An 18898-nucleotide genomic window follows, 5' to 3' on the forward strand; every position below is an offset into this window, starting at 1 on the left:
TCATTGAAAGACAGCTCCAACTGGCAATAAATATACTAGACCCTTGGACGCTAAAAAATGGTTACGAATATCTGAGCAAAAAGCTACTATCATTCACTTCTTCAAACGACGTTCACTACACCGTAATCCAGAATTTCGAATAAAGAATACTCTGATACCAGTGACTAATACCATCAATTTTCTGGGTTTAATAGTGGATAAAAAACTTAACTTTCAGGCTCATGTAAACAATCTCAAAACTAGCTGCCTACAGAAACTAAATAGTCTTCGATTGATATCAGCTACATTATGTGGTGCACACAGAGAACGTCTTTTACATCTCTGTAAGGCATTAATTATATCCCGACTTGATTAAGGATCTCTTGTGTATGCCTCAGCCAGGAAAATTGTTTTGCTTAATACCATTAAGCGCGGTGCTTTTTGGACAGCTTTTTGAACCTCTCCAGTGTACAGTTTATATATTGATGCTAATGGCTCGAATTATCTCTTAGAAGGCACACTCCTGTGTCTTTATGCTGCAAAGATACAAAGTTTGGTTTTCCTACTCATCCAAGTAGGAACTATCTCTTTGACCCTCAGTGGTTTCCTTTCTATGAGGCAAAGCCTATAGTGCCTCGAGCTGCGGACTTCATTCGAAACAACAACTGCTTAATTAATGAAATTTAGCAACATCCATCAAGGATCCTTGCCTGATCCACTGTGGAGGACTCTTATTGCTCACTTTTCCTTTCATCTTCTCCATTTGAGGTCCTTAACAAACCACATCACCTTTCTACCTTCAGCAATACCCTGTGGGAAAGCAACATTGATGTTACCCTTGCCACACGGTCCATAGCACAAAAGTTCTCATCATGGATGGTTCATGAGGCCTGGACCACCTCAGACCACAAGGCCATCTCCTTCCATCTATCGAGACAACTTGATAGTACTCCTCCCATATACCACGATATCATCAGATACTCCACCAAAACAGCTGATTGGAATGCCTTCAAGGACAATATAAAATCAAAGCTACAAATGGATACATCCCAACTAAACCATCTTGATACACAGGAGCACCTCTCCCTCCTAACAAGCACAATCCAATAAGCATGTGAGAGAACTATGAAAAAACGTCCGAAACACCAAAAAGCAGTCCCTTGGTGGTGCAGGGAACTAGAAAACCTAAGGCGCCAAGTCCACACTGCCCGAAAAGCCTTCCAGAGAGCGAGGCACTCCTGGCCTCCAGCTGAGGTCCAGGCTCTACGGGAAGCATATAGAAGATATCGTAACGACTACACAAGCCTCATTCGGCAGAAAAAGAAAGTGTCTTGGCAGAACCTTGTGACAACTACTGGAAACGCAGATCCGTGGGGGGTCGTTTATCGCATTGTTATGAACAAGCTGCCCAGGGGAGAGATGTTAAATGCAACCCTGACTCCTGATGGCAGTCCAACACACACATGAGCTGAATCCATGAATAATATTCTGAATGCCCTACTTCAGACTGATGAGAGTCCCCTCAATGATGAACAAAAGCAAATTAAACAAGACAACCAGGCCTTCTCCAACAATAAAATAGAGCCTCCTTTCACCTCTGAGGAAATGAACAAAGCACTAGACAGAACAAAAATAAATAAATGCCCTGGTCATGATAATATTGAGGCTGAGGTCATCAAGAAAGCAGCAACACATCTCCCAAACCACCTATTAGCACTGTTCAACAAATGCCTTGCGAAAGGAATTTTCCCTGATTCTTGGAAACAGGCAGTGCTTCGACTCATCCTAAAAGGTCCAGATAAAGATCCTACTCTACCCAAATCTTACCGCCCCATTGCTCTTCTCCCGGTCTTGGGAAAGGTAATGGAGCGGCTGCTTCAATCCAGATTATCCACCTACTACCAGACAGCCAACTTAGACTCTCCAAAGCAGTATGGCTTTAAGCCAGGATGCTCCACTGAAGACGCTATGAACAATCTCCTCAACACAGCAAACTCAACCACAGAAAAATATCTATTGGCTATCTCCATTGACTTTTCTGGTGCCTTCGATTCCATCTGGTGGCCCAGCATTGTCAGAAGATTATGTCAACTCAATATTCCACTCAACCTCTACCGCTGTCTCCAGAACTACCTCTTCAACCGCTCAGTAACTGTTCAAACAAATTTTCAGAAAACCTCCCGACCAGTTGTTAGAGGGTGTCCACAGGGCTCAGTTCTTGGACCCTACTTCTGGAACTTGTTACTAGATGAATTCCTTCTTATGGATCTAGGTCCTGTGGACTGCATGGCCTATGCAGATGACCTCATCCTCCTTATCAAAGCTGATTCTAGAACTCAGCTTGAGCAAATTGCCTCCCCTGCCTTAACGATCCTCCAAAATTGGGCAAACAACCACAAGTTAGTCATCTCTGGGGAAAAAACGAAGACTATCCTCCTCAAAGGATCCTTGGACATAAGAAGACCGCCCCAAATTAAAATCTCTGGGCAGACATTGCAACTCAAAACAGAACTAAAATATCTAGGAGTAACCTTCGACTCACGATTAACATTCTTACCTCATCTTAATTACCTCTCCAACAAAATACGTCGTTATACTGCCATGATCGTAAGAATTAGCAGAGCAGACTGGGGTTTGAAGAGGAGGACTCTCATGCTACTTTACAAAACCATCTTCTTACCAGCTGTGTGCTATGGTGCAGCCATATGGTTCCCTCGTGCCATCATTGCCCGTAATAAAGCAAAGCTACATACAATTCAACGCAATATCCTACTCACTGTGACTAGAGCTTGCCGCACAGTCAGTAATCCTGCCCTGCAGGTCTTAGCAGGTACTCTTCCTCTGGACCTGGAGGTTATTCGTCGCGGCCTTGCATACCGCATAAAGAGAGGAATTCCCACCACCATTCTGGATATAACACTCGATCTAGCTAATGATCCAAAAAACGAAATGAAACAGATTTACTCTAAGCTCTTCCAGCATTGGCAAAGATCTTGGGAGCAAACAACCAAAGGTGAAACAACTAAAAGATTTCTTCTACAAGTTATGATAACTGCACCAAAACCTCCTCTGTGGTACTCACCAGGCCTTCACGTCTCGTTCTTCCTCACTGGTCATGGATCGTTTCGGGCCAAGCTGCATGCCCTGGGTCTCACCGATTCTCCTCTCTGCACATGCGGTGACAATGAAGACTGGATTCACCTCATGTATAATTGCCCTCTTTATGATTTACCCAGAAGTCTCCTAATTACCAGAACTGGAAATATACCAAGTGGGCAGGAACATCTCTACATAATTGACGAAACCAACTACAAAGCCTTCACTACTTTTGCCCAGACTGTATTTGAAATGCGCCAAATTCACCTACAGCAAACTGTTCAACGCACCCCCATCTTATAATGAACCCAAAACTCAATTCACAGAACATATCCTGAATGGAATCAAAGAAAACACAAACAGGATATTGAACTGTATCCTGACCTAACAGGAATCTCTCGACGTTCACAAAGGAAACTATCTGACAAACCCACGAACCCAAAAAGGACTTTTCTACAAGACACAAGAACTCCAAGCAATCCTCGAGCTTCATGAATCCATGTGCCTCCTCTCATCCCCTAAGAGAAGATTATCCAAGTCCTCTACCCAGTGTGGGATACTGCTCATTGCCTACAAGTCACCCTTGGATGAAGAAGATTAAATTGCTGACACTGGGCCCCTTGCCCAATGTGGGACCCACTCACTTGCTGGCACCTCTTCTCTTCAAGTTGTAGGACAATATCTGATTTTCCTACTTGTGTAGGAACTCATATAAATACTCCTCTGGGAGTGGGACTGGCATTTGACATCAAATGCAGGGTCATGCTATTAGGCAATCTGACTTTGTGGGTCACTTGACCTCACAATCTTTTCTCTTCTTCCTGAGGTAGGGCGGGCTCCCCCCCCTTTGGGGGGAGCCCACCCTACCTCGCCCTCTTTCTTCTGCTTACCTTCTTTCTTCACCTCAATCTCTCACCCCTTCTCCTATTTCAAAAAAAAAAAAAAATTATTTTTATTTTATTTTTATTTTATTTTATTTATTTATTTTTTTTTTATTTTTATTATTTTTTATTATTATTTATTTTTTTTATTTATTTTATTTTATTTTTTTTTATTATTATTATTTTTTTATGTATTTTATTTTTTTTTAATTTTATTTATTTATTTTTTTTTTTATTTTTATTATTTTTTATTATTATTTATTTTTTTTATTTATTTTATTTTATTTTTTTTATTATTATTATTTTTTTATGTATTTTATTTTTTTTTAATTTTATTTATTTATTTATTTTTTATTTTTATTTTATTTATTTATTTATTTTTATTTTTTTTTGGCTCTCCCTGGGAAGCTCAGGCGAACCCCAGGGTCGGCCAGCCAGAGTTCTCTTCCCACATACTTGGTCCGGCTCCCAGTGCCAGTGACGGTAACTAGCGGTCTGTGGTGTTCCACGGACCCTAGGCCAAGCGGCCAGATGAACAGCATAACCCGCACTAAGCAAACATGAACATACACTATCTGGCCTTGACAGTACTGTACTGTCTTACTTCACAAGAGATTCAAATGCGGAGTTGTGCGAAAGCACCGGTGCCGCTTGTCAAAAAACACTATGTCACTATGTCTTATTGCTCACTGCAATGATTCCTTCACGCAGTGGGGAAAGAATAATTTGCCTGCCCATAGTTTACAAAAACTGCATGCTGCTGCTCATACTTCAGGAAATTTCCTTAAATGTACAGTGTACAACTGTGCATTTATGTCAGATTTCGACTGATGGTCAAAATCAGAAAACCACATAGGTCAGCAGAGGCGTTTATCCTTCTTTTACAGATAGATTTTCACCACCTCTGGAATGTAGCATCCTGATAGCTGAACTGTATGCAATTCAGCTAGCGTTAGTAAAAATCTGCAATCTTTCCTTATGGTATTTCCTGCCAGAATTTACACAGATTCCCTCAGTGCATTATCGGCTATTCAAAATATTCTCACCTCTTCTATTATTATCATTATTATTATTATTATTATCATTAGCCATATATGGTGCAAGGAAGCCTGAGGCTTATGCTGCACCAGCCAAAAAAAAAAAAAAAAAAATTTCTGAATTACCCAGAGAGAGAGAGAGAGAGAGAGAGAGAGAGAGAGAGAGAGAGAGAGAGAGAGAGAGAGTAGAAGGGAATCACCAAGAAAAAGAAGAATGATGATATCCAGCTCAGGACCCTGGGTGTGCCAAGCCCATACTCACCAGATGTGAGCCCCTATCCAGTATTGGAATATATCAAAAATTGGCTTTAACAATGTCAGAACACAGTTAAGAAATAACCATTTGCTGGATTCCCGGACACTCTGGTATTCTCGGAATTGAAACAGCAGATCAGGCTGCAAAAAAAAATTTACCATTTCTCTCAGTCTCATTATCTAGTCACCTATATGGATCATTTAGTTCCCTTAAGAGCATGTATGCAATCTTGGATAGGCACAGATATGGAGAGATCAGACTAATAACAAACTGAGTCAAATGAAAACTGAATAATAAAATGGATTTCTGGAGCCCCTTTGAAACAGATTGGAGAAGTGTTATTAGCACATTTACGCATTTGCCATACATATATTACCCATCTCCCAGAGCCGGCCCGTCCATTAGATGAACCTAGGCGTCGCCTGGGTCTTAGGGGCACATTCCAACAAAATGTAATTTTTTTAGTGGTTCTAAAAAATTAATTATTTAAATTAAGGAGGGATAGAGGACGATAAAAGTTTATTTTGTGATAATGTTTGCGATAATTTGTGCACTGTATTGCTATTATGACGTCATACAATAAATCATAATAATATACAGCAAGCAGATTAATATTATAGATGAATAGATAGGCAGATGAATAGTTGGGAATGAAAAGAAATATATATTATATTAGGGTTACCCGTAATTGATTACATAAACCCGTATTTATGTGTGTGTTCTCTGGTCGATTTGCCTGTTTTGCTGGACGAAAAAAACCCCAGTTTCTGGGGGGAAAACCTTGCTATTTACACCTCAGACCGACTAACTCAGCCACGGAGTGAAAAAAAAGCCCGCTAAAGTCCTCGTGTCATCGGCGGGATTCAAACCGAAGCCTTTTTAACCCCGTGGGGGGGGGGGCGTGATGATACCACTGTGCTACCGGTTTCGTGTAAATCTCTAAGACAACTAACACTATTATCTATCGTATAGCCTCTCACATGTCACAACTAACACTTTTATCTAGCGTATAGCCTCACATGTCTAAATTTAATAACATCAAAATTTTGCCCGACTTATGAGGCCTTTTAACACATCTCTCTAGCGTTCAACCACAACCAGCGATTTCCTAACAGCAATCCTCTTAAGCATTAATGTCAAATGCGTAATTTTTTTAGGTCCTAGCCACTGCAATCCCAGGAAACTAAGTGGCAGGACCTGCCAGAGCAACTTGTTGTGATACTGGACACAGCTGGCTAGCCTCCACGTGGCGAGATATGGGCAACGTCGGGCCCCACTAGGGTCCTGGCGGCCAATAAGCCGGACAAACAATGGGCACAACACATCACACTGCACAGACATGGCCCACATACTTTCAAATGTCTGGCTTGACAATGTACTGTCCTCGATACAGCGAAAACATGCGGAGATGGGAGAAATCCCAGGTGCCATCTGACACGAACATACCTTATACCTTATGTGCTACCCGCGCAGACGAATGGGTGGAAATAGATAAGCTTGTTGGCAGGCAAGGTGATGGATAGATAGGTGGATGGATGATACAGAATACAACTGGGCCGCAAATTTTAAGTCTTACCTAGGGTGCATGAAACCCAGTGCTGGCTTTGCCATTTCCATATACTTTTTTGGCGAAAGTCCCCCAAATGCACTCAGGGCCGTTTTAAGAACTCTCGGGCCCCTCGGCGAATTTCCAAATGTGGCCCCTATTCAGTTTAAATTTTTTTCTGGGTTTCTCTTAGTCGCATTCCTAAACCTAAGTAAGGCCCCTGGCGTCCGCCGGGTGTGCCCATTCGTTAAAACGGCCCAAATTGCACTTTATGTAAAACCCAGCTCGCTCTCAAACATATATTAACTGCCTGTACCGTTACTCAAATATCAGGTCAAGCACTTTTCAGATATTTTTAAATATACACGGCTCTTCGAGGTTGCAATAACTTCTAGAAGATATATCACATTTTACAGAACTTTTTTGCTACTTTAGACAGATCAAACTTTATGACTGCATTTAATTAACAATTGATGTTCGTAATAAGATTTGCAAGTAAAAAGCAGTGACACATTTAGGCCTTAGCTGCTCTTATGTCGTTAAGCTTCATTCACAATAACCACTGTTTTTTTCTTTTTTTTTTTTTTTCCTAAGCTGTTCCAATTGTTAGAACTGCTAAGGAATACGGTGAAACGAAATTTCAAATGGCTTTACCAACATCACTTATTCAGTTGGCATGATTTGATTAAATAATAGTTGATACCAATCGAAGTTCTGGACGCTGCCTACCATCAATGAACGTGACGTCGAGAGTACATCCGGTGTGACTGTGTTGTCGGCGTTCACTTTTCACATGTGTTGGTTTTTTTAGGGTAACGCCTATTTTCCACCCTGTATACTTCAAAAACTAATCCGATAATGGCCGGACGGCTACCCGCGATCGTAATAGACAATGGTACAGGGTAAGTAATAATTAAAAAAGAAAACACGAATGTTATTTATAATCACTACGATATTCCCAAATGAAAATTCAGTTAGCTTTACATTACGTTTCAATTCTGTCATCTGTAAGGCGCTGCCAAGTTTATTTGTTAGGCTTAGTTTCCGGGTTTTTTTTTTTTTTTTTTGCTGTTAGTGATAATATTAAAATTTTGCAAAAATTACTGATAGTGTATATAAGTATTTTTGCGTTTTATTAGTTTCTTTACCTTCTTTCACTCTGCGAAGGTTTAAGTAGGTTTATTTTTATTCTCTTACACAGATATTCGATGCAATGTTGAAATTGCCGCTGTTATTGAATTTACTGGGTGGACCACTTTGTACCTTTAAATGTGTTTTTATAGTGATCTACAGGAGACGAAAGCGATCACCGTTTTATCTAGAGAAATTTAAGGGAGAAATAACAAAGTGAACTTTAAAGAACAATTTTTAATATCTACAATATCAGATAACTATTATGTAAACCCAGTTTTATTGGTTTCTTTTTATTTTTCTTATTATAGTTTGATGTTCATTATTTACAGGCATAATTTGAATAGTTTTATTGCTAAATAAAATAATAAATATAGTGCAAATCTAATTGCACGTCAACATCATAAACACATCAGTGGCAGTGCTTTGTCGTTGTACTCAGCAAATACAATAGTATGGACATATATATATATATATATATTTTTTTTTTTTTTTTTTTTTGTGTGTGCCAGTTATGTTTAAAGGGAAAAAAAAAGGTCCAGCAGTTATGATACTGTTCTCTTTTTTTATTTTATTATTATTTTTTTTTTGTGGCAGTTGACAAATGCTCATCATTTTACATTTCAGCATTTTCTTCTAAAATTGTAGTGCCTTCTATATTTAACCTGTGTCCTTTGTTTTTATCGGAATTTGACTTAATGTTTCATAACCAACAAGCACTCAGGTGCATAAGTACATGTGGCTACTAAATACTGTGGTGTTACTCACATTCTCTTTATTGTGTGAGCTCCTCTGACCATGTGGTCTTCCTAGAGAATAAACAACCTAAGGATTATGAACCTAAGGGAGCATAAATTCAAATTAAGAAAAGACAGATGTAGAATAGATGTGCGGAAATTTGCCTTTAGCCAGCGGGTGGTTAATTGCTGGAATAAACTTCCATCTGTAGTGGAAGTTGATAGGTTAAATAAATTGAAGGAGGAACGGGACAGGCATTTGGAGGGAATGGTGTGATTTTTTTTTTTTTGGCTGATGCTGCATAAGCTCATGCACTTGTTTTCTTGCATCACATGCCACTACTACTATTCTCTATTTCTATCGTAATAAAGAAGCATGGTACTGTTATGTGATACAGAGAAGCATTATTTTATAGAACTATTTCTCTGTTTTGCTGTTGAGAAGTGAATGAGCAATTTAATTTAGCATTAGCATTTTAGCATTAGTACAGGCATTTGATGCAAGAAAGCAAGCTTATGCAGCATCAGCCAAAAAAAAAAAAAAAATAAAAAATAAAAAAAATAAAAATAATAATAAAATAAATAAAAAATAACCACTTCCACTTCACCCCTCTGTTCGTTCGAAATACCTGTCCAGCTGAGCCTTAAACTTATTTAGGCTATCAGCTTCCACGACAAGGGATGGAAGTCTGTTCCACCTACCAACCACCCGCTGGCTAAAGGCAAATTTCCGCACATCTATCCTACATCTGTCATTCCTCAATTTGAACTTATGCCCTCTCAGGTGATTATTCTGAGCAAGTGGAAGAATCCCATCAGCATTGAGCATGCTCAAACCATTCAAGGCTTTGTACACCTCTATCAGATCACCTCGCTGGTGCCTAGTCTCCAGACTGTAATTCGCAAAACTTAAGCCTTTCTTTGTAAGAGCACCCCATTGTTCCATTCACTAATTTTGTTGCTCTTCTCTGTACTCGTTCCAGCAGCTCTACACCTTCTTGAAATGAGGCTTCCAGGCCTGTATACAGTACTCTAGGTGTGGCCTGACCATTGCCTTATACAAGGGAATAATCACCTCCTTATCCCTGCTAGAAAAATTCCTATATATCATTGACAATACACCATGAGCTACTCTTGCAGCCCATCTGCACTGCTCAGAGAACTTCATATCTGCCTGCACAACCACCCCCAGATCCCTTTCATTCTCTACCACTGTCAGTGTAGTACCACAGAGTTGATACGTTGCTCTGGGGTTGCTGTTTCCCATGTGTAGTACTTTACATTTGTCAATGTTAAACTTCATTTGCCACCTCTCAGCCCATCTGCTCAACCTTTCCAGATCCTGTTGCAGCAGCATAGTGTCAGTAGTGTCCTTGACAACCCTGCCAACCTTCGTATCGTCTGTAACTTGGACATTAAGCTTGATATACCATCATCAATATCATTTATAAATACAGAGAACAATAAAGGACCCAATACTGAACCCTGAGGTACTCCACTAATAACATTAGTCCACGATGAGCAGTGTCTATTGATTACCACTCTCTGTCTTCTCCCCCTCAACCACCCCTTTATCCATAGCAGCAATTTGCCTCCAATGCCACACTGCTCCAATTTGTGCAGCAGTCTTCCATGTGCAACAGTATCAAAAGCCTTTCTAAGATCCAAGTATATAATATCAAAGTTATTCCCTGCATCCAGTTCTTTTGTGACTGCATCATAGTATCCAATCAAATTGGTCAGGCAAGACTTGCCCTTAACAAAACCATGCTGTGTCCGAGCTATAACTGAAGTCTTGTCTAGATGATCCTGCAGTGCTTCTTTAACTAGTGCCTCCATTAATTTTCTGGGAACAGAAGTTAAACTCACAGGTTTATAATTACTTGTGTCAGCCTTTGATCCTCCCTTGTGAATTGGGGTCACATTTGCACATCTCCAGTCCACGGGTACCTCCCCTGAGTCCAAGGAAGCTCTCATAATTATGGCTAAGGGTTTGCTTACTTCCTTTGCTGCCTCCTTTAATATAACTGGATAGATCCCATCCACCCCAGGTGCCTTTCTTGTGTTTATCTTCAACAATTTCTCCTCCACTTTACTCTCAGTTATTACAAGATTCTCTAGCTTACTGCTAGAGTTGAATACACCTCTGGCATTCCCCTCGCTGAATAACTCCTCATGTGTGAATGTCGATGCAAAATATTCATTTAGTTTGTTAGCTACCTGAGCAGGGTCATCAACAGTTGACCCATCGATATCAAGTGGACCAATCTTATTCATCCCCTTCCTTCTAGAGTTTACATAAGTAAAGAACTCTTTGTTGTTTTTCTTCACATCCCTTGCCAAGGATCTCTCGTAATCTGCCTTCACCTGCCTAATCTCCTTTGTAACTTGGTTACAGATCAACTTGTATCTATCATAGGCTTCTGTGTCACGTGTTAATTTGTATGTATCCCATGCATTTTTCTTCTCTGCCATATGCCTCATTAGTTCATCTGACATCCATTTAGGCCTAAACCTTGAACAATATTTCTTAGTTGGTATGTAAAGCCTAGTAGCTTGCAAGATAAGTTCTTTGACTGCTTCCCATTTTGAATTTGCTGTTGGTAACATCATCAGTTGATCCCACTGTATAGAATTTAAATACTGTCTCAGTCCATCGTAGTCGCCTTTACGAAAGCAATACCCCTTCCCTTTACCCCTAATGGTAGTTACCTCTTTGAGTAACTCCCACTTCAGAACACTGTGATCACTGCCACCTAGTGGTTCATTTATCTGCAGATTCTTAATGCATGAAGAATCACTACTGATAATCAAATCAAGAGTATTACTCCCTCTAGTTGCCTCCCGGACATGCCGATGTGGAAAACAATCATCCAATAAATCCACAAAAGCCTTGCTAGTGTGTGAGTGACCAGCCCCCAAATTCCAGTCAATATCTGGGAAATTAAAATCCCCCATTATAAGACTCTCTGATTTACTGGCCCACTCTATTTCTCTGTACAGTTTCTTATTATACTCATCAGATTCATTAGGCCTATAGCACACTCCTACTCTCAATTTTGATCTGCCAATGCTTATGTCACACCAAACTGACTTGACACTGCACTGTCCAGTGATGTCGACTGGCTTCACTTCCTTGGATTTTGTGTTTCTTAACTAATAGCATAACCCCTCCTCCCTTCCTATTCTGTCTATCCTTTCTGTAGACATTGTACTCCCCAAATTCCAGTTCTGCATTCCTTATATCTGTGTGACACCACGTCTCTGAAATCCCAACAATATCTGCCTTTGATGTTTTTAGCAATAACACAAATTCATCAAATTTATTTACTAAACTCCTAGCATTGGTGTACACGCAAGTATACATGCACCTGCTCTTCCTCTTAGCCACCCTAACACAACCCATGTGTTTACTTGTACCCCCATGATTCCCAGCAATCTCTGTAATATCCTGCATCTTATTTTCCAGGCTGCTGCTCATTCCAATAGAAGCAGTGCAAGAATCACTTTCTCCTCTGCCAGTGGCTACTGTTAATCTATTAGTCCTTGTATCCCCCCAATCTAGCAGTTTTCCGACCCACCTAACACTGCCTCGATAGCATCAGCAAACATTCTTGCACCCTTTCTATTTAAGTGTATCCCATCCCTGTAGAAGCAGTCTGTCCTGTTAACAAGTACAGACCAGGCTGAAAAAAATTCTACCCCTTGAGCCCTGCACAATCTTGGGCCGAATTGATCGACAGGGCTCTCATCATATACTCCCTCCTATCGTGTCTGGGCAGAATTGCAGACACTTTCAAATTCAACCCTAATTCACGGCTTTTTTTCATCAGTGACCTGTACTTGTTAAGTAATTCCGCCGGTCTCCTACTCTTAATATCATTAGTGCCAACGTGTACAACTATATCACCTCTTGTGCCCTTAAAAGATGATATCCACTCTACATCATCAACCTTTGCCCCTGGCAGACATACCCTGGTCCTGTTCCACCTATCCTTTTTACAAAGCATGTTTCCCGTTTCCCTGACGATAGTCACCAACAACTACTAGTTCCTTTGGGACCAGCGCATTCTGCCTTGGGGGTTGCCGCTGTGTTGCACGATGACCAAGTGCAAGCTCTGGCATTGGTGTGGGCAGCTGAGAGCTTAATGGACCCCTCACTTGTAATCCTTCGAGGGCATCCACCCTGTCCTTCAAGCTCTCATGTAGGCCCATAATTTCTTCATTCAAAGCAAAATGAACCTCACCAGGCATGAAGAGTAGTGCTATGACATTTTTATTATCTTTAAAGATTTTTAATTTTGGTGTAACAGTAGTGAAATGTGTTCACATAATTTTTATATTCATGTCTGAAAGGAGTTTATATGGGAACATCTGGAGATCCTGGTGCAAGTCTCTTGATGTTTGTGTTATCATTTGTCTTTGCTGACAATTTTTTTAAGAACACTATAGTTTTGTTGCACTTTTATCACAGTGTAACAGTTTGTAGTAAGACAGAATCCCAGTTATTTGAAATAGCTGAGACTGTTGTTGCACTTTATATGCATGTAAAAGGGAACGGGAAAAGCAGGGAAAATTACAGTAATTTGCATGTATTATTTATACATTATATACTGTGCGTGCTTATCTAGCCTTAAAATAATTGAGCGTTTTGCTACTTGAAGGATGTCATTCTTTTATTCTGCTGCAAGCCTGTGTATTTTCTTTGAACATATATGTTGGTTCTCATTAAATTAGTGATTCAACCAATCTAATAGTGAAATGAAAGGCAATGAGGGCTTCACAGGCTGTTGGTTTCTGTGGCATATATTCATCATAATGTCTCTACTTCATTTTGAAATCCTGTATAATTTGTATTAGTAGTTAATGGCGAAAGTACACTGAGTTGCCACTTTATTAGGTGCACTTATCTTGTGCTTGCAGCTAAAAGTGAACAAAGCACTTGGGGGCTGATGGAATCTATCCAATTATACTAAAAGAAGCTGCAAAGGAGTTAGTTAAACCTTTAGCCGTCATAAGCAGAGTATCTTTAGATTTAGGGGAAGTACCTACAGATTGGCGATGTGCAAATGTTTTCTCCTATTCACAGGGATGGTTCAAACGGTGAATTGGGTAACTATGACCTGTCAGTTTGACATCTTGTGCCAGGGAAAATAAGGAAGCAGTAGTTAAAGAAGTGATGCAAGATCACCTTGATGGGTGGAAGGCCATAAAGCAGTCACAGCATGGATTTGTTAAAGGGAGATTATGCCGTATCAATCTAATTAGCTATTTGTGAGGTTGTAACAAAGGAAATTGATGCAAAGAATAATTGAAATATAAATAATGTCACTTATTTAAATTTCAATAAAGCCTTTGATACTGTACCATATGTACAATTGTTATATAAATTGGAACATGTGGCATGAGGGAAAAGTTACTGCTTAGATAAAGGAATGCAGGGGAGTTCCTAGGGAATATGGTGCCTGGGTTCCAATCACAATTTGGCACCCCCCTCCTTTTAAAATTTTCTTCATATGTGTATGCAAGTTTAAAATTTTCAGGCACCCCTTAAATGTTGGTGCCTGGGTGCAGCATACCCATTACACCCTCAGGATGGCCCACCCCTGAAGGAATGGCTAAGTGAAAGGAGAGAAAGTGCGTTTATAAATGGCCAACTACTCTAGATGGACTAATATAATAAGCAGAGTTCCACAGGGGTCACTGTTCGGCCCCTCACTGTTTCTGATACTTCAAGGGTTTAGTGTCAAACAACGTTAATTACAAAATAATTTTTTATTGTAAACATTTTTGTAATTAACCAAGAAAAGTCATTTGACATTTTTTGGGAAAATGGACTGAGAAGTGGCAACTGAAGTTTAACATTGACAAATGCAAAATACTGCATATGGGTAGCAGTAACCCAAGAGAAACATACCAACTGTGTGGTAATGCACTCAGGGAAGTGGAGAATGAAAAAGACCTGAGGGTAATTGTGCAGTCAAATATGAAGTTTGTTGAGCAGTGCAGATGGGCTGCCAGGGCAGGTCATGGAGTCTTGTCAATGATATATAGGAATTTTGCTAGCAGAGATAAGGAGGTGATTATCCTGTTGTACAAGGCAATGGTCAGACCACACCTTGCGTACTGTGTACAGGTCTGGAGGCCTCATTTTAGGAAGGATGTAGAGTTACTAGAATGAGTACAAAGAAGGACAACAAGATTGTTGAGGGGGAACAAAGTGGTCCTCTTACCAAGAAAGGCTTAAGTTCTGCAAATTGCAGCATCTAGAGACTAGACACCTGCGAGGTGATCTGATTGAGGTGTATAAGGCATTGAATGGGTTGAGCAGACTCAGTTCTAATGGGATTCTTCCTCTTGCTCAGATTACAAACCTGAGGGGACATAGATTCAAATTAAGGAAAGAGTTCTGGAATAGATGTATGGAAAGTGGGTGGTTGATTGCAGGAACAAACTTCCATCTATCATTGTGGGAGTTCATAGCTTAAATAAATTCAAGGAGGAACTGGACAAACTGTCAGAGAGAATGGATGTAGTAGTAGTAATGGAGGCATGTGATGTAATAAAGAAAATGTGCAAAATTTTTTTTTGGCTGATCTACATAAGCTCGTACACTACTTTCTTGCATCACATGCTTCTACTACTACTATTTAAAGTGAGATTTTACTGTGTGGATTAAAAGTTACCTCAACCTTAGTTTTTTGATTAACAGACGAGAAGATGCACCCATGTTTTAGAAGGCAAATTTTGGGAAAAAATATTTTACTGCATATATTTGAAGTGCAAATTCACAGATACTAAACAAATCAGTGTAAAACGAAGCATTTACTTATCATGTAATGCCAGTAACATGTCACACTTGTCATACCTGATGTTATTTCACCTTCTTAAAATAGTGCATCTTTGTATGGCCAAGTTTTCACATTTTTTGAAAGACATTGGAACTCTCTTATGTTTCGCTAACTATCATTAATTTTTCACCCATTCACATATCTGAGAATAGTTGGTTGTTTCACTTGTCCTGTTGGGATCAAATCCCAGTTTGGTGCCTCCATCATTTGTTCCATCTCTCACACATAAATACTTTAAACAGTTTGTCAGTTGAGGTATTCCAGTTACTGCAGTTGGCTAAGGCCTTCTGGAATTACAGCTAACTCCATGTTTAATTTAGCAACTAAGTATTCCCTTGCAAAATTTTTAAATAGTATCATTAAATGTTACTAAATGAATATTTCTTTGAATCATTAAATGCATCCAGTTGATATAGATGAACAGTGCACTGTTGAGTCAGTTTGGTGTGACATAAGCATTGCGAAAGCAAAAATAAGAGTAGGAGTGTGTTATAGGCCTAATGGCTCGAATGAGTACAATGAACAATTGTAGAGAGAAATAGTGGGCTAGTAGATCGGAATGTCTTATAATGGGGGATTTTAACTTCCCAGGTATTGACTGGAACTTGTGGGTTGGTCACTCACACATTAGTCAGACTTTTGTGGATTTATTGGATGATTGTTTTCTGCAGCAGCATGTTCGAGAGGCAACCAGAGAAAGTAATACTCTTGATCTGGTTATCAGCAGTGATTATTCGTGTATTAAGAATTTGCAGATAAAGGAACCACTAGGTGGCAGTGATCACAGTGTACTGATATGGGATTTACTTAAAGATTTAATTACCATCAGGGGTAAAGGAAAGGGTTTTTGCTTCCGTAAAGGTGAGTACAGTGGTCTCCGACAGTTTTTAAATTCTGTACAGTGGGATCAACTGACAATGTTACCAACAGTAAATTCTAAGTGGGAAGCATTCAAGGAATTAATCGTGGATGCTACTAAAAGTTTCATATCTATTAAGAAATATTGTTCAAGGTTTAGGCCTAAATGGTTATCTAATGAACTAATGAGACTCGTAACAGAGAAGAAAAATGCATGGGATGCATATAAATTTTCAAGCGACTCAGAAGCCTATGGCAGATATAAGCTAGTCTGTAATCAGGTCACAAAGGAAATCCTTGGCAAAAGATGCTAAGAAAAACAGCAAGGATTTCTTTACTTATATAAACTCTAAAAGGAAGGGGATGAATCTGATTGGTCCACTTGACATCGATGGTTCGACTGTTGATGATCCTGCTCAGATAGCAAACAAACTGAATGAGTATTTTGCATCTACATTCACACATGAGGAATTATTAAGGTTTGAAAATGGCAGAAGGTTATCAAATTGTAGCAGGATACTTAATGATTTTGTAATAACTGAAAGCAAAGTGGAGGAGAAATTGTTGAAGTTAAACATAAGAAAATCACCTGGGGTGGATGGGATCTATCCAGTTATATTAAAGGAGGCGGCAAAGCAACTAAGCAAACCCTTAGCCATAATTATGAGAGCATCCTTGGACTCAGGGGAGATTCCCACGGGCTGGAGATGTGCAAATGTATCCCCAATTCACAAAGGGGGATCGAAGGGTGACACGAGTAATTACAGACCAGTTAGTTTAACTTCTGTTCCGGGTAAAATAATGGAGTCACTGGTTAAAGATGCATTGCAGGATCATCTAGACAAGACTGCAGCAATAATTCAGACACAGCATGGGTTTGTTAAGGGAAAGTCTTGTCTGACAAATTTGATAGGATATTATGATGTGGTTACAAAGGAACTGGATGCAAAAAATAATTTTGATATATCATATATTTGGATTTCAGGAAAGCTTTTGACACTGTTGCGCATGGAAGACTACTGTACAAATTGGAGCAGAATGGTATTAAGGGTAAGTTGCTACAATGGATAAAAGGATGGCTAAGTGGGAGAAGACTGAGGGTGGTAATCAATGGGTGCTGCTCTTCGTGGACTAATGTTATTAGTGGAGTCCCACAAGGTTCGGTGTTGGGTCCACTAATGTTTTGTATATTTATCAATGATATTGATGAAGGTATATCAGGTTTAGTGTCAAAGTTTGCAGATGATACAACGGTTGGCAGTGTTGTTAATGACGGTAATGGCAGTGTGCTACTGCAACAGGATCTTGATAATTTGGGCAGATGGGCTAAGAAGTGGACAAATGCAAAGTACTGCATATGGGTAGAAGTAACCTGAGAGAAAAGTACCAACTGTGTGGTACTACACTTAAGGTGGTAGAAAATGAAAAAGACCTGGGAATAATTGTTCAGTCAGATATGAAGTTTTCTGAGCAATGCAGAAAACTTCTAGCTTGGGGGGATATTAATAGCTACTGTTCTCTCAAGCCATTCACTGCATGTTATAGTATATGGCACAAACCCTGCACTGCACAAACTACAACTTCTCAGATGTCCATCACTGATTCCTTAAATGCTGCTCTCCATGTAATTTTCAAGTGGGGGAAAACAGTGAATTTCAATCCTTCTAGATCCCAACCGTGCTTATTTTTAGCACGGTTGGTGACTGCTTGATTAAGAATAACATAAGCCAAGACTATCAGTTTCAGTAATGGATTGACACCAGTGGTCTCTATATTGGTGGTCATTAATCTGATGGAAGGTTTCAAAATAGCGTATGAGATGGCAGTTGATAGATTTCTTCATTACTTTGTAAAAAGTTAAGGTAAGTACAGTAGGACAACAATTGTAAAGGTGGAATTTGTTATTACCCTTTTAAGGAATTGGCTGGTTATTAGCAAATTGTCATGCAGAAATGAAAACACCAGTGGAATAAGAGTGAAAAAAGCAATTCAGATTCTTGTTTTAAGAACAAGTGTAAAAATACCATTGGGATCTGGATATCTCTTGGCATTAAGATTGTGAAAAATTCTTTTAATGTCTTTCTGTCAGAAAACTAGAGAAGCTGAGTGCAATTTTTAGTATAGAAGGTGATTTACCAAGATTGGTGATGCAAGAGTTAAAGTAGGATGCTAATAAATCAGCTTTGTCTTTAGATTAGGATGCAGTAGGACTGTCTTGATGTAACAGAGTTGAAAAAAATGGACTGACAGGAGTTTAGCCAATAACTTAGCATTAGCATTAGCATTAGCAGAGGCATATGATGCAAGAAAGCAAGCTTACTCAGCATCAGCCAAAAAAAAAAAAAAAAAAAAAAAACCCACTCCCATTTCACCCCTCCGTTCGTTCGAAATACCTGTCCAGTTGAGCTTTAAATTTGTTTAGGCTATCAACTTCAACAACAAGTGATGGAAGTCGGTTCCACCAACCAACCACCCGCTGGCCAAAGGCAAATTTCCGCACAACTTTGACTATCATTTGGTCAAGAA

At 39.5% G+C, this 18898-nt stretch overlaps 1 protein-coding gene across 1 annotated transcript in view; it reads left to right on the forward strand.

Annotated features, from left to right (window-relative positions):
* Positions 1 to 7578: 7578 nt before the first annotated feature.
* Positions 7579 to 18898, forward strand: part of Arp3 (Actin-related protein 3) — a 138565-nt gene continuing 127245 nt past the window's right edge. Inside the window, exon 1 of the mRNA XM_090387619.1 lies at positions 7579 to 7697. Within this exon, the coding sequence (XP_090243745.1) occupies positions 7654 to 7697 (44 nt within the window). The 5' untranslated portion in view covers positions 7579 to 7653. The remainder of the gene's footprint in view (positions 7698 to 18898) is intronic.

This window comes from Mastigoproctus giganteus, chromosome 13, assembly GCF_048544385.1.
Source record: "Mastigoproctus giganteus isolate SK-2022 chromosome 13, ASM4854438v1, whole genome shotgun sequence".
Taxonomy (NCBI): domain Eukaryota; kingdom Metazoa; phylum Arthropoda; class Arachnida; order Uropygi; family Thelyphonidae; genus Mastigoproctus; species Mastigoproctus giganteus.